A 24,586-nucleotide genomic window follows, 5' to 3' on the forward strand; every position below is an offset into this window, starting at 1 on the left:
CACTATGTTCACTCTCTAAATTGACTAATGTATAAACAACAACCAAATGCAAACACAGTGGTGGTTTCAGAGTCGGGTGTAGCGTGCTAGCACTGACTAGCTAGCTAGCTAGTTAGATCTGGCCCTCTGGGTATTAAAATCATGAGCTAACTGATTAAACAACATTCTTTTAAAAACTGAGCTTCAGTTTCACAGGTCAAACTCTGGCCTAACTATGGAATTAGAGAGAATTTTACTCCAAGTAAAATTGAGTTTGCAAAAACAAAGACGTCAGACTTCTCTTTCGACAAAGGACTGGGACTGAAGAGTAACGAGCCGTCTTCATCCTGTAGCTCTGACAGGTGATCTACTCAGTGAAAAGATGTTTGTTTTGGTAGACAGGGACGGTCACAGCTGCTAATTACTCCTAGAAATCTGTTCATTGTAGACGCTGCTTCATGGTAATGACCATGTGTAGAGCTTTCAACTCAACAGTACTGAATGACTTTGAGGCCTTTCAGAAGACATTTGAGTCACCTTCAAACTACTCCTCACTTTATGTTAAGGCTACCCTAATTATAAACAAAGACACTGTCATTTTTTCAAATTAAGAGCACTTAAGAAATGCTACATTCTCTCTAGTTTTTATTGATAGGCCCAACAAGATGTAAAGCACCTAATAAAAGAGGAATGCTTAGACTTAAAGGCTGATGTTGATTAAGACTTGTTCAGTCATTAAAAAGGTTAAGGCTGCTCTGTTTGGGGGATGACTGTGGAACAACTGGAGGTTATTGTGCAAAGAGGATTCTTCATAAAATCAAGAAAATTACAAACAACCCTGAAGATCCTCTTCAATGAATCTTTATACACACAGCTGTGTCTTTAGGAGGAGGTTTCTTCAGGACTTCTTTCATAAAGACTGTTAAATCTACAGCTCTTTGAAGAAAATTTGATCAGCTACAACATGTAGCTTCAGTCTGTGAGTAAAGAGTCTTTGAAATGTCGTTGTAATTGGATTACAACGACATTCCTAAAATAATAAGCAAGTTTCTCAAAATATGAGTGTGTTTTGGATTTCCCAAATTGTTTATATACAGTTTCATTGATATGAAAATTTCCAATATTGACACTGAGATGATTGTTGATTCACCCCCCGCTCCCCACTGTCAACTCATTGCCATAGTTAGACCCAAATCCTGTTCTGACTCCTCTTCCAAAAGCTTGGCCTGCCAAGAAACTGGCAGGCCAAGAAAAGCCAGGCCAAAACTCAGAGATCCAGAAAATGTCTTTAAAAAAGAGTAGCTGGGGCTGACTGAGTTGGAACCAGAACTGCTCATCCTGCTTGGACTGCAGTTGCTTTAAATGTTTCTATAACAAGTATTGTATAATGTTTAGTGTACAAAATTTTTTCTAAATTAATCTTTACTTCTAAAACATTAATTTTACCTAGGTGTTTATTCAACCTTCAGGTATGTTATTTGCTGTTAAGATTTCTTCAAGTTGTTCAACATTTAAATTAATGTTATTTTAAAGTGGATGGAGACTGTTTATACATCAGCTCTGTTTCCTATCTTCCTGTTCTCTAATTTATTTCAAGAAACCATATTGAGTCATTTGTGATTTGTTCACTGATGAACAATTATCCAGTGCCATTAATTCAATGAATACATTAAAAGAATTCACATTTGTGGATTGTTTTGAGAAGCTCCTCTCTTTTTGACTCATGGTTGGTATCAACATTAATGAATTCAGTGTTTTAGCATTAGCTTCTGCTATAGACCATGATAACATAACACTAGCATTAGCCTTTATGTTTATGACTGGTGCTTTTGGGGTTAGCAAAGCTAACTAGTTAGCAGTGCCAACAACTGGAAAGGAACATACATTATATTTGCAGGATTTTGGACTATTTTCACCTTTAATGCTTTTAAGACTGATTGAACTTCCAAATAAGCTATAAGAAACGGCTTATAAACTTTAAACAACCTCAATTTGATCATTTGAATGATCCCTTTAAAACTTCTAAAGAAAAGCAACTCTGCAACAACACAAGTGAGCTTCAGCGGCCATTAAGCTGTGGGTGAAATAAAGTAAGTGACAGTTTCTCTTTTATCGCCGGGAAGGCTCAGGTTGCACAACAGATATAATGATACTCTCCCACTCCCACCTCCACCCCCCTGCCGCAGCGCCTCAACCATCTTTTCAGCTCCGGCGCATTATAGGAAATGTAAGCATTTAACCGAATGTCACTCACAAGGTTACTGGCTCTCTACTCTGCTTGCTGCGCATCTACATGCTGCTGACCAAGCTCCGAAACACAATCCACCACAAAACAAAAAAACCCCACAGACAGCTGCCATTTCCATTCATGATGCACTGCCAGAGAAGAGCCAGAGTCGTATCAAAGGAACTGTGGTGCAAATGAGTCATAGGGATTTCCTGTTCTCATCTAATGATTTCTCAAGCCCTGCGCCAATTTCTAAATCTTCAATGCAAGTGGCGGTTTAAATTTTTTTCGTAATCAAAGTCAACCTCGCTCATCTTTAGTTGTGAGTATATTCATCAACCACAGTTGACTCTGACAATCACATCACAAGCCCAAAATAGATAAGCTTTCTTTTTTTTTTTTATTAGAAATGGACGGTCAATTAAGCCATCCTTTCTTTGAAGCCTGTCAAGCTTCATTCTTTATCTCTCTCTCTGTAGCAGAAAATATTTTTTCTGAAGAAGTCATTAACAAGCAACTTCCAGTGCCGTCTTTGATTTTCCAATGAGACGGAGAGAAGCAACTGGCGGCATCGAAGCAATTAAAATGGAAACTGAGTTCCCCTCAGCAGTGCTGAGTTAACCGCGACAGTGGAGAGTTAGCAGCGGTGATGGCGTACCTGTACTGAGGCCGGGGGCTCCCTTCCGCCTCACAGGCAATAGTCGCCTGGTGGTCCGGAGAGTTGATAGGCAAAATGAGGTCGCCAGGCTCCGTCCTCCATCTTGGCCCTTGAAATATGACATCCTCTGTAGAGGCTGCAGAGAAAAGAAAAGTCTTTTACTTGTACAAGCCAGAAAATCAGTCTCTGTGACCCTTAAGGAGAAAGTGCTAGAAGAACACACAATGTCACAACAAAGACGTTAATCTTTCAGAAAAACAAAATCCCAAAAAGAATCTGGGATTCTTTTTCAGAGTGCTGTAATACAGTATGTCTCTGTCTCTGTCTGTTTTTCTTTTTCTAAAAAAAGTGTTACTCTTTGCAAAGATGTGCAGAGAATCCATCAGGAAGCCGTCCTCTGGCTGCGTTCTTGCTTGTATACAACGCTTGTTTATCTTGCAGCAAGCTCAGTAAATCCCTCTCACCATTACCAGGCATTAAAAGCTAATGCAAACATGCACTCACTGAGAAAAGAGTGAAGCTGTTAAGTTCGACAGTCAGAAGGAATGCCTGGATTTGGACGTAATTCAGTAAAAATGCAGGTTTGGAAATTATTTAAAAGGTTCTACACGTTGCAAATGTTAAGTTTAAGTTAATGCAACACTTTTCTAGATTTTCATACTTGAAATACTAAGGTTTTTAAATTCCACTATCTCTTGAAAATAGAACGAGGAAGTATTTCTTGTTTGAAAGATGCACTTAGATTGCAACAGATTTTTCATTAGCATTTTCAATAACATTCAAATTCAATATTGCTTCCACAATATATGACATGTAGTTAACCTGCTGATTTTACATTTGATAGTTTATCATAAAATCTGCAAAGTCAGTAAAGGAGATTTGAATATAATTAAAGTCACAGCAACAAAAAGTTCAGAGTTGACTTGAAGAAAAGATTTTAGTAAGACTTGTGAGTCTCAGAAACAATCTTTCTAATCCAAGTCTTTAGGGAGTGAGTCGGTAAGCATGGTTCATCTGACTGAAAGAAAAAAAAGACATTTTTCAATTGTGTTGTTTCCATTAAACAAGAAATGCAATAAAAATCACATGTGAATGCGTTTAGTCATTAAAAACATCATCCTCCAACTGCTCCTTGGCATCATCTTCAGTTTTCTTTGCTAGGACTAACATTTGGTTGTTGATCATGTAACTCATGTAATGCAAAATAAGGTTTCCGTTGCAGTTTTGCAAAATACACCGAAAAGAGTCACATGTTTTTTTTCTTTTTAAAAATGTATTCTTAGCTTTCTCTTGCAAAAAAAGAGTTCCTCCTAAAATTAAAAACATTATGCACAACCATGAGTATGTTCTACATGAGAAGACAGAGTCTTCAGTCAGAGCAAACTTCAGATCTGCTGTAATGCAGACTGCTACAGGGGATCCTGCTCACAGCCATCAGCATCTACTACAGCTCTTTTAAGAAATCTTTTTCAGTTGAGTTACAACATTTATTTTCCCTTCAGGACAAATAAAGTATTCTTGAATTGATTTGAAGTGAATTTATGTCATTTCTGCTTCATGACATAGACTGAGCTTCTTGCAATTAAGTAATGATTAAAACTCACTGTTTTGTTTGACAGATAGATACTTGGGTAAATGCTACATAGACACTTCATAGAGGGAAAAAGATCAACAGTTTTGGGCCTACACTGCAAAAACACTAAATCTTACCAAGTATTTTTGGTCTAGTTTGCAGCGCAAATGTTTTAGTTCACTTGAATATAAAGCAAACTTACAAATAACTTTTCAGCAAGCGATAGCAGCTTGTTTACAATAAATACTTTCTTATATTGATGAAAAAGTACTAGTTCCACTGGCAGATTATATTACTAATATCAAGACATTTTTTTCCATATTATAAGTAAAATAATCTGTCAGCGGAACTAGTTATTTACTTAATACAAACTCCTATATCTTGCTGAAAAGTTACTTGTATGCTAGTTTTGTTTTATTTCAAGTGTATCATGATATTTGCTATAGAAACTAGACCAAAATTACTTGGTAATATTTGATATTTTCTGCAGTGTAAGTCATCTTCCTCTTCTGACAGACACCTGCAGAACCTCTAGCAGCACATGTCACTTATGCTTTATTATGTTGTCTGTAATGTTTAATAGATGAGTCTAATGAGTCTTGCAGAGCTGGCTTCAGTGAGATTGCTGATTATGCCAATCAGCCGACTGATTGGCGTAATATAATAGAGGTGTTTATCATTAATTATCAGTTCAAGACAATCTAACAACAAAAGCAGTTGAAGGCTAAAGTTAAGCGCTCAACAAGAGACAACTCCTAATGCTTGCAGGCATTTTTCACAAATTTCATACTATTTAGTGAACATTTATTTGCAGTAAGTCAAAGTATGAAGCAGAAAGATCTATTTTACAAATTTCCATGTCATGCTACACGCGTACCAGCTAATAAAGGGCCATAAGGAGAGGCACTCTTCTGCAGGCAGCCTAAAAAGAAGGGATGTGAAACATAATCTGGTACTAAATCAACGCAAAGCCAACAGACGGCCAGAGAAGGTCTAATTAATATCCTACTGCTAGCAGATTGAGGCATGTGGCTAGCCAGTTCTGTATGTGGAAAAAATGTGTCACCAAATCAAAACAGGTTGAGGAGTCAGACAGGACAATGAGCCCAGACTGCTGCTAAGAGGAGAGAAGAAGGGATACTTTGGTACAAAAAAAAAAAAAAAAAAAAAAAAAAAACAGACAGAGAAACAAACAACCAAGGAAAGAAGTGTGTATTTAGGAAAGTTCTAGTACTTAGAAACAGGTTTTAATATTACTTCTGTACATTTTCTTGAAGGTGCAGTAGTATGTGTTGTATAGATGACAAACTTCAAGACATGAGATTTTTTATTTGTCATTATGTTTCTAGAACATAATGGAATTAGAGAAAGCATGTCTTTCCCACCCTTCTCTCCGTCCCTGTCCTGTCAGATTACTGTTGAATAAAGGCCACTAGTGCCAAAAAAGTTCTTAAAAAATTGATAAGTAGTTGTACTGTCAATACAACTATTTGAAACTCTGCTGCTCCTCGAACGTCAACATGAATTTCTTGGGAAGTTTTTTGACTAATGTGGTCCTTCCTACATTTAAAAACCACAAATTCTGCTTCTTCCACCTCGGTAATTATGCACAACTATATGCCAGTCTACCACTTAAAATTCAAATAAATTAATGTTGTGTTTGTGGATGGAATAATGCAAAGATATTTAAAGGGGCAATATTATATAAAATATATCTGGATTGCTGCTTTGATTCTTTCATGCATGTTTGAGAAATCCTTTAATCACCATGGCAACCATTCAGCTGTGCAAATCGCCTGGGTGAACAGATTCATTCAGCTCCTTCAGACTAGCCAGCATCAGTTAGCAAACACCAGGTTGAACTGTGAATCTGCTGAGCTGCGACTCAGAGCAACGCTGGTAAAACCTTCTTAAAGGTTAATAGAGGAGCCATGTTGTGATGACTTCCTGAAGGCTGAGTTTCAGAAAGAGTAGGAGAATTTAAAGAGACAGAGGCCCAATTTCAAGACATTAAATTATGAAGTCAATTTTTTAAAGCCATATTTGATATATATATATATAACATTTTTATAATAACTGAAGGTAAAATGGGAGTATGTGCCTGGAAAATACACAACACTGCCCCTTTAAGAACCTTAAACAGATTGTGGATAAGAGCAGCATTACAGGTGCTACCGTTTTACAGTCATAACACTTAGTCAGAACCAGCACCCACAGACAGAGAGCGAGGCCCTGCTAAAAAACGCTGGTCCGCAGGGGAGCGGGAGAACCACTTGGATCTGTCTCTCCCTTGGGCAAAGAGCGTGAATTACCCATGAGCCAATTTGAATAACATTCGCTGGGAGCTACAATGTCATTTGAACAAGGGTTGACATTCTGGTTGAGTGTCTGTGCCTCTCATCCTCGAATCCCAGGTGGCTGTGCAAGGGCAGAATGAGGCGCGCTGGAAAGTAGATTGGGCTAAAACGCGAGGCTGGATTCATTGCATGGATCCTGATAATGATCTGGACAGACCATAAACAGGAACGGGAACAGGAGTCCCAGGTGTCTGTGCAGTGGACTCTGAATGTGCAGCAGGACACTAGGGGAATGGTGAAGGACATCCTGCTGGAAAACCGTACATCCATGTAATCCCTTCAGTTTAATCAGTGTAACCTTTATGCTCTATGCAGCTTCTCAGGTTATTAGAATTTGTTCTGATTCTGTCGTCTCGTCTTTAAAGAATATGTTATAGGAACTGTCCTTGCTACAAAAGAGACTTTCATTTAGAGTGCAGTGGAAAAGGCATGTTTATTCTTACATGATTATGACTTTAGCCTTGTAATATTACGATTTTATTTTTGAACTGAAAAAAAAAATTCTTAGAGTACATATGTCCTTAACATATGTACTCTATTTTTATCTTAAGTTAAAAAGGTATTGATGAAAATTCTGGGGGCCAATATTTTTACCCAGCAGTGTGGGGTTTTCTCTGTTAAACCACAGAGAAAATGCAAAAGCGGCAAAAAAGTAATCGTGTGTAATGAAAATACCCCAGACACATTTTTAGAGGAAATGTTCTGGTGACATCAACCATGACAGCAAGCTGCGGTGTACTGAGACTGAAATACAATATGTGCTAAGATGTCTTACCTGCAAGGCATCCGGTGATTGATAGCAGAACAATTTGTTTCCATGGTAACATCATCTTTAGTTGCCGAGGGCTAATGAGTCTCTCATCCAATTGCTTCTGAATGGAATGCTCTCCGTTGAATAAAAGAATTTAATCTGAAGAGAAAGTAATTACGGGTGTGATTAAAATATGACATTTTGATCCAAATACGACAAGCATACATAAAAAAACATTACAGCGCTACTAAGTTACATAATTGCTTCTTATTATTCTTGAGTTTCACCGATTGAGGGGGAATGATAATCTTGAGAAAGTGTTGAGGAGACGAGTGGAGAAACAGGAGACGCGAACGAATAAAAAGAAAGTGTGAGGACATACAAGCCGGCAGTGCCGTTTTTTTTCGGGTGGTGCGGAAGAAGCAGCAGCTGTTAAATAGCTGCATTTTCTTTTGCTGCGGCTGCTTCCCGCGCCGCCTAACAAGCATATTCTTTCAGCTTTAAAGAGCAGAGAGGGAAAAAGGAAATGATTGACCTCGAAAAAAAAAACAAAAAAAAACTTTTCTCTCCCCCAATTTGACTATTAATAGGAGCTGGCAGACTGTGCACCAGCACTCTACAAAACGCCTCTTCCTACTTTAACAATGTGTTTGGTGTCCTATTAAGCAACATCATTGCTGCTTTTCTTTTCGCATCTGAAAAATGATTAGACTAACAAGCAGCACAGGACAACCAGAGAAGGCAAAACACTAGCAGAGCGCTGGCATTGTAAGTAGAAAAAAAGTCATCATTGTTACCCAATTAAGGATTAAACGTAAAACGATTTTAAACATGAAGCTAATTTTGCTGCTCATCCTGTTAGAACATGCTTTTTAACCCTTCAGACCTGGTTTTATATGTGAAGAACAAAATGATTTTCATTCAACAAATTTTTACTGTCCATCAGCAATGAAATGAGCAATGAAATAATGGGGATTTTTTTTTTTGTTTACAAGTAGTTCATGAAAGTCAGTCCTACAGTTTAAAAATAGAAGATATTTTTAAAGTAACTTTAAATACTATCACTGGAAATACTTAAAATTATACAAAGAACAATTTCATTAAAGCTACCATAAATTAAATTGATATTTTTGATGAAAAGCAAACTCTTCCCCTTCTCATGTTTTAAAACAATGTTGATGACGGACAGTAACAAAAATCATTCAAATGACAAATGCCTTGTTTCGTATTGGTTTAAACCCAGGAATACACCATGTCCATTTCATGGACGCGTCTGAAGAGGGTAAATTATACCATTTTGTCCTGTGAGTTGAGAAGAGTTGCAATTTGGCAAAAAGAAGTAATCTTGTGACTACACACCCATGAAGATGGCATGATTTGCGTGTAATCTGATGCACCTGCAGACCGGAGGTGGTTGTGTATACTGTTCTACTTGTAAGAATATCTACCAGAGAAAGTGATGAAACACTGTCGGTTGTCAGTGTCCTGACAGAAGATGCCTCATAGATGCACCAGGTACCACATAACTGAGTTTGGTAGGGTCTGTATGAATGCATGAGGTTGGATGGCAGGGTTATGCAATTGCTCGGCATAACCCACGCACCATGTTTCATTTCCAACATGGTGCGTGGTGACATGCGTGTATTTGTATATTCATCTTCCTACATTGGGGCATCTTTCGTAAGCAGTCCTGTCCCTGGTCTCCATGTGGATGAAATTACATCTAAGTCACATTCCATCTGTTCCCTTCAGTTTAGATTTACCTTTGTTTCTGTGTTGTATTTGGGAATAACCATTAAGGCCTCAAAAAACTAATTTCCGTTATTTTTATGGCATTATTACATTTTGAAAACTAAATAATTTTTGTACTAGCTTAAATTTCTGGATTTTCATAAATAAGTCAAATCAGGGAAATTTCTTCTAGAAATTCACATAAAAGCAGCAGTTGACCTGAAAAGTTGTAATATTCCCTGGAATGCTTTAGGCCAGGGGTTTTCAAAGTATGAAAGGGTGAGCCCCCCTCCAAGGAGCACAATGCCTGCTGCGCCCCCCCCCCCCCCCCCTGGAGGGGGGCGGAGTTGTAAAAACTCCACCTTCAGCCCCGCTCTGGCCAAAACCAGTGATGGCATAGTTACTTTGAAAAAGTAACTTTAATCAGACTACTGATTACTCCTTGAAAAAGTAACTTAGTTATATTATTGACTACTTGACTTGGAAAGTAACTAAGTTACACTAAAAGTAACTTTTTAGTTACTTTCAGCAGCTGCTAACAACAACGCTCCGCCTCCTGTGAAAATCACATTGAGCTTTGCCAATACTTAATTGTAAGCTATTTTAAAATGGTAACATCAACAATGTGTCTCCACTGATAAGGTTGAACTGAAGAGGAGATTGTACAAAAAACAGTACAAAAAATAAAAAACATGAGTAATTTGTGTGGTCCACTGTTGTCTGGAAAACTCTAAGAAGGATTTTAAAGCCCCCCTCCCCCCAGCCTCCAGATTCTGCGTTACGCCCCTGAGTTTGATGTCGCAGCGCACAGAGCTCCTCCTGCAGCTCCACAGCTCACATGGCTGCACAGATTTGTGACACTTACCGTAATATTAATAATTATAACGGTGCTAACTTGCCATTATAACTATTGCCAACTACGGACACGTTTATTCGTGGCTGTTTTCACGTTTAGTGCGCTGTTCATATTGGTCTCGATGTTTGCAGTTTTCTGGAGCGCAACTCGAAGCTAATTAAGTTGACATTAACAAAGACACAGCGGGACGGATCATCCGGGAAATGATGAAGACGGAGAGACTGACTAAAACTACCTTAATGACGGACAAATTCTGGGATTTATTATGAGTCTCTGCTTATTTCCAAGCCCAAATGAGCAACTTCACGTTCAAGCAGGCCCAAAAAGGCGCAACCCGCCACTCATTAAATTTGCAAGCGACTTTTAAAAGATGAAGCCCAAAGCCGCTTATAATAATCGGACTTAGCGACAGAAACTCAAAATAGTTCCAGTTTTTCCACCAACAAAATGCTCATCTCCCTCCATTGTTTACATTTCTGTCGCATAGAGACGTCGGTCACTCGACAAGACGAGTAGAGGAAATACGATTAAATAACAAAAGAAGATAGTAACGCACAGTAACGCAAAAATGATTTTTATAAGTAACTGTAGTCTGACTACTGGATTTGAAATAGCAACGCGTTAGATTACTGGTTACGGAAAAAAGTGGTACGACGTCAGTAACGTTACTGACATCACTGGCCAAAACATCCTTTAAGGTGGGAAACATTTCCACTGATCCCCACTCCACACACGCACCCCACGGTACCAACTTTTTCCTAAATCCACAGAGTTGATCATGTGCGTAAAAGACGTTTCTCTCACATCAGTAGACAGCAAGCAGATAGCTTTTCCGGTTTACTTTTTCCCTCGCACCGCGCCTCCCCTAAAGTGCTCTGGCGCCCCCCAGGGGAGGCGCGCCTCACACTTTGAAAACCGCCGCTTTAGGCAATGGTGATCATTAGTGGCTGAGAGTTGGTGTGAAATTCTCACAGCATGATAATCTTTAGTAATATTTCCATGGCTTGAATAAAAGGTTTAACACCAAAATTGCTTCTCATTGCTCAAATAGAATAGTTGGAAATTGTCATTAAGATGTGCATTCTTTTTCTGTTTTTGAAATCCGCAATGAAACTGTCTTCATTTTAAACCCTTCCAATGTATTTCATTCTGTGCTCTGAAAGTAATCGGGCAGCACAAATTAGAAGTTCTGTCTTTCAGGTGTAGGTGGTAATAATCCCACATTTTTACCTCAGCTTTACGCCCTGTACAACAACTCAGGCTTAGCATGCTGGAGGTCAGTAAATATCTATAAAAACCTGCATTATTTGTGCTGTACCTCTCATATATAAAGTGGAGGCAACATGTTATGGTCCAGCATTTATAACATGCTGTTACCCTGACCCACTTGACGCTCTGTATACTACTGGGAGTTTTTTCTCCAATGCAACAAAAAGGAATAACACTATAACATACACAGCAAAACACAGATAAATGGAGAGTGTGGTGTTATTCTGAATTTTCTGACTAGAAGTCACATTGCTTGTTAAGTCAGCCAAACTTTTGTTTTTTGTGCAAACAACAAAGTGAGGATTTACACATGTGGTAGCAGAAGTTAATAAGGAAGCAGCACTGAATAAACAAGGGAGGGAAAAAAAGTGGCTGCTAATTAGTGTTGAAGGTTTAGTTAAAAACTAATTTCCCCAACATAAGAGCATGAGCTACACACTGCAGAGACTTTCTTTCTACACAATGTCAAAATTTACAAATAAGTCAATGTGACCTTTACACCAAAGCACATTATTAATAGGGCTGCATAATGTCAGTAAAGCGTGCAATTATTACATTACTAATGAGCACTCCCGGATGATATCAGTGCAAATTTTTCTTACTCTTTTTGAGTAACTCTGAGTTTTGATCAATACAATTTAGATATCCCTTGAGGTCATCAAGGGATGTGAAAGATAACCTGACATATTGAGTCCATGCAGACCTGTGCTGGTAAAGTGTTGAGGATGTAAAACCTGGGTAGAAAAATCATTTTCTCTCTGTATGAACTTCATGCATTTCCTGTGAAGCAAACATGTCAATCATGCAAAGTAGTGGTTATCGGCCATAACAGCAATATTAATATAGGATATCAACAACTGCCCAAATTTTATAAAGGTCCATCTGGGTTTAAGCTCAGATACCCATCATGCACTCTTATGACCCAAAATCTGTATTTCTTTACCAAGTTCTATCTAAAATAGACCACATCTTTTGGGTGCTAGGTTATAAGCAAAACACACACAGGTAATATTGATGATGCCACATATGTGACATTTAGTCATAAACTAGCTAATCATCAAAATAGTGAGTGCAATCTAGCTGACATTTAAATCCATTTCTCATGAATCTCAGAGCCATGACTTATTTATTACTGGAACCAGTGGACACTGGTTCAGTGTCTTTATGTGAAATGGAAGACTCTGACAGTGCAAAGGAGGGGCTTTGCTTGAGGTCTGACCTACATCACAGTAAGTGGAAAATGATATGCTTCTCAGGATTAAGGCTTCAACACAACCCCTTATCCGTACAACACAACCCTGTTGTGTGGATTAACCCAGAGCTATCTTTGGAATAATTGACGAAGACCTACATACTAAATGCTCACGATCGTCTATACTGTAGGTCTACTGGTGAACATCGGGAACATCATGGTATGGAAAGTCTTCCAGCACTATTTGAAGAACAGTAAAAAAACAGTAAAAGGGAGACATGAAGCCATTTGCTTGATTATAACTTAATGGCCAGTGTTGGCTTTGCTTAACTGTCCCAGTGCCAGTAATTGTTTCTCGTCTCCTATAATTGTAGGCACAGCCAAATTCAGAGTGGCTTTCTTGGTGTTTTTCAAAAATTTAGTGGGCGTTTTGCCTCTCTAAAAAGCCATTGCATTGGATTACACGCTTTGAGGGGGCTACAACAGAGAAGGGGGCAATGTGTGCCATATTTTTTTTCAGTTTGAGTGTAACGCTAAGGACCATCCTCTTTCTGGATGATCCATCCTTGCCATTCCGACCCTTCAGTCCTAGAAGTTTCAAGATGATAAAAGGAAAATTTTCTTGGGAAAAGCTGTCCTTGAAAACCAAACAGTAGCAAAAAGTATCTGCTGATATAATGAATATAAGTCCCTGGGTGTAAAAAACCCTATAAGGACTTCTTTCACTTTGAGTATTTTGTGTATCTGTATTATGTAAATGAAAAAAAACTTGTTGGATAAAAGGATGAATTCATATTTTCTAAAGCAGATTTCAATTTCACACCGAGGTCCGTCTCTTTTGTAGTTGTTAGGACATTTTTTCACACTCAAAAGCTTTGACAACCTTAACCATTACAGAGCAGGAGCACCCAAAGCTTTCACAAAACCAAGAGGAAAAAATAAAAAATAAAAAATAGAACCCTGATTTCCGTCTACTGAAAAAAACGGAAAAGCCTAAAAATAAAATTTTGCCCTCTGAGATTTGTTGCACTGAAGATGCAGTAGCATTTTCTCTCTCTCCTGCCTTCCCTCCCCTTCAGCCTTCTCAGCTAAAATGATGAGCGAAAGATTGCTGTGCCAAATGTAATGAGGCGTTGCACTTTCACCTCCACAGAAGCTAAACCTAATGGAAGTCATTGGCTAAACGCATTGCAGAGTAAATGAGATGACTTCTTGGTTAGCAGGGCTGTTGTTTGGCGCATAATTGATAGGAGAGGTGGTTAAAGGCATCCATTTCCCCCCTGAGGGCAGCATAATTGCAAAAGAATCTAATAATGTAGGAAGGAAAGGAGAGTTTTTATCAAAGCGCCGTTTGCATTCCGATCACAAGATGCAGAGAAGCATCACAAACCTGGGAGAGATGCACGTATCGGATCATGCTAGGGAAAAATAAAGCCTCATCCTGGGCAAATTGAACACCGCTGGCAGGGACTTGGAGGTGTGGGGGGTTCAGTGCAGCATCTCATGTGCCCATTCCAGTGTTATTATTGTCTTTACGGCTATCCACTGCCATCTCCATCCAATCACAGTGAAGGAGAACCAGGGAAACAAGAAGACGCCACACAATCTGAATACACAGCTGCTCTGAGTTTTGGCCAGTAAATGAAGAATTCACAATAAACAGATGTCTTTTTTTCTGTTTTTTCTCCTCTGAGCCAGGTGACCAAGAAACAAATATAAAATTAACGTTGGAGTGCAGCAAAATGCAGAGCATAAACAAAAGCTTCCCTATTCAGTTTGGAACTGATGATCAACCTTTACAGGTGTGGTCAAGGTGAAGGGCCCCATCGGCACTACGGTGACACTAAGCAGTTAATGTAGCAATGATCTTTTTCCCAACTTCAAAAATTGATTTGGATTGACCTATAACACAGAACAGATAATAGTGCTGGTATCGCTTATAAAGTCTGGCGGGCTGTAAAAACATTTACTGTCGTTCATGAAACAAACTCAGACAGAATCAGAACAAAGTAATTTGTGGCAGCAAGTGAGACTGGAGTTACTTTGGAACTTAAAAGGGCGCTATTATGTGTTTTCCAGCCCCATAATGCTAGCAGTAATTTTCTGGCACAATAAAGTAACTTTGTTAGCACCACTTGTTATAAAAATGTTGTAAATATCAAATATGACTTAGAAGAAAGTTGACTTCATAATTTACTGCCTCAAAATTGGGTCTGTCTCTTTAAGAACTCCTGGTCTGACAGTCCGCCTTCACTTCTCTATTAACCCTTTAACAACCTCTTTACTAGCGATGCGCTGAGCAGTAGCTCCTATAATGAGCTCAGTAGGTTTGCAGTTCCACCAGCTGTTTGCAAATTACTGCTGGCTAAACTGCAACTGGGAGGAGGAGCTTCCTCCTCTAGGGTGACGCCCGGTCCCCTTCAAGGCATTTTACGCTGCTGAATGGTTGCCATGGAGATTATAGGATTTCTCAAACATGCATGAAGAAATAAAGGCAACTCTCCAGATGTGTTTTTGATGAGAAAATAACATTAAAACATGATGTAAAGCTCAAAGACGTCAATTTTACATGATCCTGCACTTTTAGTAAAATACAAGAAACAGTTCAGTTGCTCAGCAGATGTCAGTTGATGCCAATAGCTTTAGCCGACAGCTTTAGCCAATAGATTTAGCCAATAGATTTAGCCAATAGCTTGGAGCTACATCGTGCTGCCTCCTCCCCAGTTCCTTAATCTCCTACTTGACAATATGTTTTGTCTTGAGAATACAGTTAACTAAAATGTATAAATGCTTCTTTTTCTTCTGTATGTTTTTTAAGAAAGCAGCAACATTCCAGGTTGTCCAATCTTTGTTCATATTTGGCCCAGAAAAATACAATGAAAATGTTTCTTTCTTTTGTCCTTTTGTTAAGACCTTTGGTTCAGAAAGACCTGCTATGTCAAGTCTATTCTGGCAATCCTGACAATTTTTCAAAGACTTTTAGACATCTTTAGTGGATCATTGTTTGCCTTGTCAGACATGTTTGCACATTATTTAGATAGAAGGCCACATCTTTTCTTTGGAAACATTGAGCTCAGGGGAAAACGTCGTGTCTGTTTAAATGTGACCTGCTTCGTGCGGCCACGGTACTTTGAAGGACGTCTGATTGGACTGTATCAAATGTTTTGAAAGAGCAACTTACCAGGGTTCATGTATGGAAAACTAATAAATTTATGAATACTAATTTATACTGATTGTACCATAACAATAAATTAGCCTGACGTGTGAATGAGTTTCTATATCTATAAAGATCTTGTACTCTTTCATCCATATTTTGAGGCTGTTAGGAAATTAATGATAATAAAATCTATATACTTGGCAGTGTAAGGCAGCTGAGGCTGAGGTCAGCTTTGAATACAGGGCAGAATAAGATTGAACTTTGCTTTCGAAATGAAACTCTGGCATTTGTTACTAGTATCGAAGTATAACAAGCTTTTAAAAGGTTACGATTTCATAACCAGTAAAATATTCTGTGATAATATCATTACCATGAAAGTATTCATGGCATTTAGCCCAGCTATATACATTAACATTTATTATACCTGTAAGACTGTTGGCCTTTTTTATTTTCAACAATTTTGTCAGTTGTCCAGCTGTATAAGAGTAGAACAGCATGGCAATATATATTTGTCTCTGTCAATAGCTTATTTTTCAGTATTTATTCCAATATATCAAAATAAGAAGAAAAGGTCATGTAAAGAAATTTGTCATATTTTACCAGGAGTAGAAACGTTTGTTGAAAAAAATCAAACTATGTAAAATAAAATCAGAAATAAATTATTTGAAAAAATAGCAAACTGCATAAATGCATGTACAGCTATTACACACATGCTGTAAATTACTCTCAAAACGTATTATTTTATTGATATGTTTCTTTAAATTTCACTTTTGAAATGCAATTGGAACAAATGTCTCCATACAGTTCAGGTCATGTTAAACATCTAGTAACAAATTCCTAAATGCTGTGAAGTGTAAGATTTTTACTCATGGCTGCTGGTCCATACTGTTCCACCTCAATCCAGAAAAACCATGACAGACTGACAGATTTCAGTGTTGTGAAATCTGATCGCTACTATCGCTCTCAACATCTGGCCAGGTTCCTCCATCACACATCCAGCTGTGCGCGTCTCCACGAGAGAAATCCCTTATGCCCTGGAAGACAGCAGGACCCACGTCCAGCACAGGGGGCCGGAGAGTAAAGTGCACTTTAAAAAAAAGAAAAAAGAGGGGGGGCTGCTCTCCATCCACCCCCCACAGCCATCCTAGATCCATCCAGCCACTAAACACATGACTGGAGGACAAAAACAAGGAGCAGCAGACACTTGGGCTGCATCTTTACTATTTTTTCTTTCTTATTCTCTTCAGTTTATCTCACAGCTTTCTGAGGGTAAAGAAGAAAAGAAAACTGGCTGTAGACTGTAATTGCCTGTAATTGTTCAATCAAAAAAAGGGCTTTTGAAAGCAAATCGTGCCACAGCACAAACTCACCCCACACAAACACACACACACGCGCACACCCACATGCACACACTCCCATGCTGGATGTTGCTGCATTACAGTGTAACTCCCTGCATGGTCTAAAGAAAGAAAAGGCATGTTTCACCTCTCATTTGGCTGCTGCTTGTTATTCTCCAAATATGTGCAAAATGGATCTATAAATAAACATGAGGAGAGAAGGGAGGGGGGGGGGGGGGCAGAGTCCCCTCTGAATAAGGAGGATACTTTGAAGATATGGTCGGCTGCATCTCTTTTTTTTTTCCTTCTCGCCGTTCTGTCTGTTTGGGTGGGGAAAAAGTCAGACTCAGTGGTGGGTAAATATTTGGTTTTAACCAGAATGAATGTGCTGAGCTGTTAAAGTGATCTGCCTAATTACTGCCCCCCTCCACCCCTCCCTCCCTGTGGGTCTGCACCATTATTACTTTTATTAAAGAGGGGGTCCTGACATTGTTAGGCAACTTGTAGATGTAAACCGGCTTCGATCTAAATAATTCACCACAGCGTCCTGGTTCTTCCCCAGACCTGGACTGACTCAACTCTCGGTCCGACTAGATGTGAACGTCTTGTAAAAGTGAATTGATGGTGAACTGCTAAGTTTGACTGGGAGCTTCTGGTCCTGATGCTGCGCCTCTCTCTCTCTCTCTCTCTGTCTGACTGACTGGCTGAGCAGAGCGGCACCATATGGACTCCGTCCTAGATGGAGGGAAATGAGCCCCAGCAGTGAGAATCCCCACCAGGACCATCCAAACCATTTGAGGCTCGTCTCAAAACGCAGCCATCAGCACCGCACGCCTGCGTGTGCATTCTCTCACACATGAAGATGAAACTCATGTCTATATGTAGTTTTTTTCCTCTCTTTTGTGTCAAATTAAGTTGCAAACTTATAGTTTTTTGTTTCTTTCGTAAATCTTGCAGTTGGGAGTTAAAGCATGCAGTGATAATGACAGAGTGAACACTTACAGCTGCTATGATGCAGATTTTTTCCTCTTCATCAACCTGCTTGAGTTGTAAGTCCAGTATCCGTTAGATTCAGTGGCTCAGAAGCATTTCTCTCTCAACACACTGCAACTCTTTTGGTGGGGGAGAAAAAGAACAAAAAAAGAAAGAAAAAAGGAAAGAAAGAAGGCGCTCTTTGCTCCGGGAGAAGAAATCACAGCCGGCCGACTCGGGCAGGATCGGACGAGCGCAGCCCCTCTCTCTGCCTCCGATAATCCAACAATCAGGAGGGAATGTGAGCAATCCGAGGGGGGGCGCAGAGGGCGACGCGTTTCCTCGAGCTCCTCCGCTGCGTCGCGTGCGCTCCTAAACGATGCAGCCTGGAAGGAAAGAAACGGAGAGAGAGAGAAGAGAGAGGGGAGGACAGCTGCGGCGCCGCTGACTGACTGAGGCGATGCTCGCGTTGCGCGCATCCCCGGGCTCTGCTCGCTATGAGGTGCGCAGCAAAAAGCGCCCACTGGTGACGCGTGAAAAAGAAAAGCAACCCCACCATACACACACACGCACGCACGCCCACGCACGCACTCACACAGTAATGCGCCACCAGCCAATGGGCACCTGCTATTTCCAGGTGCCCATAGCAGGAACTCAGCTCATGCTTATTGTTCCACTGTGCCGACCTCAACTTCAACAGAGGGACTTCATTAATAAAATAAAATAAAAATAAATAAATCAATAAATATCCTGCTGGAGGAATCCTTGACTTACAGTTTCTGGTGCTGCTTCTGTTGACAACTGGAGGAGATCTGATGCGCTCAGGAAAGAACGTTTTTTTGTTTTTTGTTTTTCATTTCATTTTTGTTTTTCATTTTGCTCATTAGATTTTCATCTGGAATCACTATAAGAAAAACTAGCTGTTTTTTGTTGGTTGATCAAAAAGATATTTTTTCTTTAAAACAATTAGAATATTAAACTGCCAACAATACAAATGAGAAATTTTGCCAGTCCTCAGCTCAGCTTGACCTACAAAGGTTTATGATTGACAGCACTGCCTGCTTACTGAAAGGGTGAGTGGACAAAATTGCCTTTTCTCCTTCAAACTCATCAAAATTTTAGATATTTTTTAGAATACATGGTGTTCATCTAGTTTTTTTGTGGTGAAAAAATGTGGGTGGATTTAAAGGGACCCACACGTTTCAAAATATTCAGTTTCTCTCCCCCAGCAAGTGTTTGGGATCATATGGCAACATTACAAATTCTTAATTTGTAATGTAACATGCACCGACATAAAGAAAATATGTTTGTGTGAATTTCCTCTTATTTAACTAAAAGATTGAATATTTTGTTCACCCATGTAAATAGTCCTTGTCTTCCAGTTGCTAACAATTGATGTTGCTGTAAATCAGATGAGCTGATTGGATGTCTGTGCTGCACGTTGGAGGAAGATCAATAAATCCAGGAAGGAAGGCTTTTCCATCTCTGTAGGTCCCTCCATGTCTTTGCTAATTGAACTGTAAACCTTTGCCCTGTGTTTTTACAGTGACTTACTCACAGCCGTAGCTGTGTTTTCATCCAGTTGACATGGCAATTTTGAGCAAACTTTTTCTTTTTGTCAAAAAGAAAATATACTTCAAAGAAAATGCAAATAAAAAAACATGTTGATCAACTTAACATTTTGATGAAACAATACATTTTCCTCCCTTCCAGGAAATCCTGAAGGAGAATGTCCAAACGATGTGGTTGTGAAAGAGAGCCAGATATTACTGGATTCTAATCGTCTAACTTCATGACTGACTCTTTGACCAAACTGTGGATGGGTAGATAAAACACCTGCTTTACATTTTCTTCACATGATTTGTGATGAAAAACACTTTGCCCTAACCGTAAATGTTGAATATAGCGCTAGCTTATGCTAACTACTTAGGAACTGAAAGGCTGACTGTATATGGAGCGAACAATCTGGTCCTCTAGTGTACTGCTGCAGGAACAGTGATGTCATGGGGACAAAGATCATGACATCACTCATGACATAGTGATGTCATAGACAATGACTTTGACATAGTCAGTGACCCTGTCTGTGTCAAAGTCATTGAGTTCCAAGAGTTCCAAGGTAGGATTGCTTTCTGTGATTATACGTTTGTAAAAGGATTGCTATCCAAAACAAGAAAAAATGAGACGTTCAATACAAGAATGGCAGACCATGGAGGATGAATTAACTGACGATGATCCTCAATCCCAAAAGAACCTCATGAAAAATGAGGATGAAAGAGCCAGAGACACAACACGGCGATCCACACTGCCAGAGGACAACCAGACAGAAAACTCTCCGTCCAAAGAGAGAGTCCAACAAGCTGAAAAAGATTTACGGAAACAACAACAGAACACATGTCAGCTGAAGAAGGAAATTAAATTGCTGGAGGTTAAAAATTTTAAACTTTCCAACAACTTTAAAGGGATTTCCGCTAAATTTCTGGAAAGTGTAACCAGGATTGAGGAACTAGAAGGTCAGTTAAAAAACATGGAACAAGCTCTTGCAGAGAAGACACATTCTCTCATGGCTGAAACTGCACGGAGGCGCGACTTGTCTGACAAAGTGGCAGGACTGAAAGTGTACAGAGATCGAGCCCTTGATGCAGAAAAACAGGTGAAAGAGCTGAAAGACGACAACCAAAGATTGAAAATACAGGTAGATGCGTCTCAGCTAAAAGCAATGACATCTAGAAATGAATCAGAGAGCCTGAAAGCTGAGCTTAAAATGCAGTCTGATATATTAAAAACTAAAGAGAACACAATTGACAATTTTAAGATGGTCTTGGATGCAAAGGAAAAGATACTTGATGCTCAGAAGGAGGAGATTAAGAAACAACGCAAAGTCGCACAAGAGACAGAAATGGAGGCAAAAAGAAATCGCCAGAATGAAGAAACTTCTATGAAGCGACTAAAACACAAAGATGACGAAAATCTGAGCCTACGGAAGGAAATCACGTCACTACACAAGTCTTTGCAAGATTTTGAGAGGAAGATGTCTAAACAAGAGTCGAAATACCAAGTCCTCCAGGAGAAATGTGAACGTGCTCAAACAGAAAAAGCAAACCTACAGAAAAAATATCAAAACTAAAAACTTCTGCAGCAAATCTTGAGAAAGAGATTATTGAAACCCAGACACTCCTGGAAAAGTCCAAGCAAGAGACTCAATTTTTTAAACATCAGGTGGAGCAGGTCAAGATAAAGCTGGTTGACACGAAAGACAACAGCAAGGAAAATAAAATCAAATTTGAAAAGGACCTCCTGCGTACACAGGAAGATTACATGAAACTGAAAACGCAGAGAGAAGACGCTCTGACCAAAACAGAAGAGCTGCAGAAGTACTTCTCAGCAATAACAGAAAAATTGGAATACAAGCCGATATCATTCGTGAACAGGAATGCAAGATCGTAGAACTAACTAAGGAAGTTCTGCGACTCCATGCAAATGAGCAGAAATTCAGAGTGGTTAAAGAAACGTATTCCAAGGTGCAAAGGCTGGGGCTAAATGAGGAGAATGGAGATATTATACTTCTCCCAGACACGGACAAGAAAACGGGAAAACTCACAATGCTTCGCACTGAGAACCGCAGATTGTCCACAAAACTGAAAGAGAAAGTGACAGAAATTGAAAATCTAAAGCTTGAGGAGGCGAATCTCCAGAATGTGATGAAGTGTCTCAAGTCTAAGTTAGACCATGTGCCAGAAGATGTAATGCTTCAAGTTCAGGAGAGTCAGACCACCATCAAAGCTCTGAGAAGACAGAAAAAAGCACTAGAGGCAGAGGTAACTGCATATCTCACTAAAATTAAAATGCAAGAACTCAACATCAGTGAGTTGAGAAATAAAATTGCAGAGATCTCATTTTCAAAGAAAGATAAATTTCCACTAATTCAGTCACAAAATATCAGACTGAAACCTGAGGACTCAGACACAAAGTCTACGACTAAACCCCGAAACACTGGTTTTTTGCCGCCTCTTCGAATCAATTCATTTGAAAATGCAAAGATGTAGGCAGGATCTCAGTGTTTGAGGGAGGGTCCCCCAGGACATGTGGGAAGAAAGTGGACCATGTGGGAAGATTTTTGACAAAGGGAGAATTTTATTGATTTTTCAAGAGGAGTGGTCGACCCTCATTATTTGGGGTGGGTCCTGCAGGACATATCAGGTTTTATGGGTAGATTTTTGTCAGGGGGACCATCGTATTGACATTTCAAGAGTGTGGTCAATGCTTAGTGTTGGGGTGGGGGTCCTGCAGGATATTTGGGGTCAAATTGGTCAATGTGGGTAGATTTTTGACAAGGGGACCATTTTATTGACTTTTCAGGAGGGGTGGTCGACCCTCATTATTTGGGGTGGGTCCTGCAGGACATATCAGGTTTTATAGGTAGATTTTGGTCAGGGGGGCCATCGTATTGACATTTCAAGAGTGTGGTCAATGCTTAGTCTTGGGGTGGGGGTCCTGCAGGATATGTTGGGGTAAAATTGCTTCTCATTGAATTCAATTGGAAAGTGTGTCCAAACTTTTGGTCTGTACTGTATATATAAGTCATGTAAGCATAGCTTATATATACATGCTATGCTTATATATATGCTACATATGATAGCATATATGTAGCATGTATATATATATGCTACATATGATAGCTTATATATATAAGCTATCATATGTATCATATGATAGCATATATGTAGCATATGATAGCATATATGTAGCATATGATAGCATATGATAGCATATATGTAGCATATGATAACATATGATAGCATATATGTAGCATATGATAGCATATATGTAGCATATGATAGCATATATGTAGCATATGATAGCATATATGTAGCATATGATAGCATATATGTAGCATATATGCTACATATGATAGCATATATGCTACATATGCAGCATATACTACATATGCTACATATGCAGCATATACTACATATGCTACATATGCTACATATGCTACATAGGTAGCATACATATGTAGCATATGCTAGTGACTTCTACAGCACAGACACTCAAAAAGGGCATATGCTGCATATGCTACACATGTAGCATATGCAGCATATGCTACATATGCTACATATGCTACATATGCAGCATATGCTACATATGTAGCATATGCTACATATGCTACATATGTAGCATATGCAGCATATACATATAGCTACATATGTAGCATATGCAGCATATACATATAGCTACATATGTAGCTTATGCAGCATATACATATAGCTACATATACATATACATAGCATATATGTAGCTTATATATATGCTACATATGATAGCTTATATATATATAAACTATCATATGTAGCATATATATAAGCATAGGATATCTATGCTTATATATGCTAGTGACTTCTACAGCACAGACACTCAAAAAGGGCATATTATTTGCAGATAATTAATTCGTTTTGAAAATATTTTTTTAGACCAATTAGGTGAAATTGGATAATTTCCACGGCACACCTGACGATCACTCACGGCACACTAGTGTGCCGCGGCACAGTGGTTGAAAAACAGTGCTCTAGAATGAACTAACATCATTAACATTAATCTCTGACATTATCACGTTATTGTCATGATGTTTGGGTGTTTGGTGATTTTTCTGGTGGGGTTCTATCTGTGGGTTTGTGTTCATAGTCGAATCACCAGTCTTACATTGTATTTATGTTCTAGTCATGCTTTTGCCTGGGTCAGGATTCTTTTCTGCTTTTACATCTGTTGTTTTTTTTTTTTTAGTTTGACTTGTCCATGTGTATAGTTAAGTCTTTCAGTTTAAATAAATCTCCATATCACTGTTTTGGCTCTTCCTCATCTATGCCTTGTAATCATGACGATTACACAGCATAATTTTACCATCTTAACATTTAATCCTGTGAATGAGCCTTGGTACAATCTTCCCAGGTCTTTGTATAATTCAGAATGACCGCCACTTCCTCAGAATGTTTGACCAAATGTTTGGTTACCCAACTTCCATTCCAGCAGCCTGAACCCAGTCGGTTCAGAGGGAACAAAGGATCACACTCTGCAGCACCGCAGCTCTCCTGCCTTTATAATTACCATGTCACCTAGTTTTGCTGTCATTGTCTTTGATGATGCAACAATCTGAAATCGTACTGAGTTTTTGCTCGATTTAATCCCCCAACTCCAATCCCTCCTCCTCCTGGCAGCAGATTTCAATCACATGTTTATTAAAAACACAAACATTCATGGGTGGGTTCTACTTATTTCTTAGAAAGTTGTGTTTTTATATGAGTAACTAGTTGACACTGTGATAATGTCGGTGTCTGACGTGGTGTTGATCAGTATTTGTAAAATTCAAATGAATCTAGCTTTGACATGGAACAGGGACCATTTCATAGTTCTCAGCCAGTCATTGGACCGGTGGGTTTATGATATGTTTTGGGTCATAAGTTTGCTGAAGATAAGCTCAGAATTAATATTTTTTTTTATTTGAACAAAACAGTATCACAGTTTCCAGATTAGTT

The 24,586-nt window shown here is 39.1% G+C and overlaps 1 protein-coding gene across 1 annotated transcript in view; it reads right to left on the reverse strand.

The window, feature by feature from the left end:
- The window catches only part of cntn3b (contactin 3b), a 75,029-nt gene extending 56,471 nt beyond the window's left edge, over positions 1–18,558 (reverse strand). The window contains exons 1-3 of the mRNA XM_044122271.1: positions 18,090–18,558; positions 7,570–7,704; positions 2,865–3,000 (exon numbers count right to left, since the gene is read on the reverse strand). Coding sequence (XP_043978206.1) covers positions 2,865–3,000; positions 7,570–7,624 — 191 coding nt within the window. The 5' untranslated portion in view covers positions 7,625–7,704; positions 18,090–18,558. The remainder of the gene's footprint in view (positions 1–2,864; positions 3,001–7,569; positions 7,705–18,089) is intronic.
- Positions 18,559–24,586: the final 6,028 nt, after the last annotated feature.

The sequence above is a fragment of the Gambusia affinis genome, linkage group LG07 (assembly GCF_019740435.1).
Source record: "Gambusia affinis linkage group LG07, SWU_Gaff_1.0, whole genome shotgun sequence".
Taxonomy (NCBI): Eukaryota; Metazoa; Chordata; class Actinopteri; order Cyprinodontiformes; family Poeciliidae; genus Gambusia; species Gambusia affinis.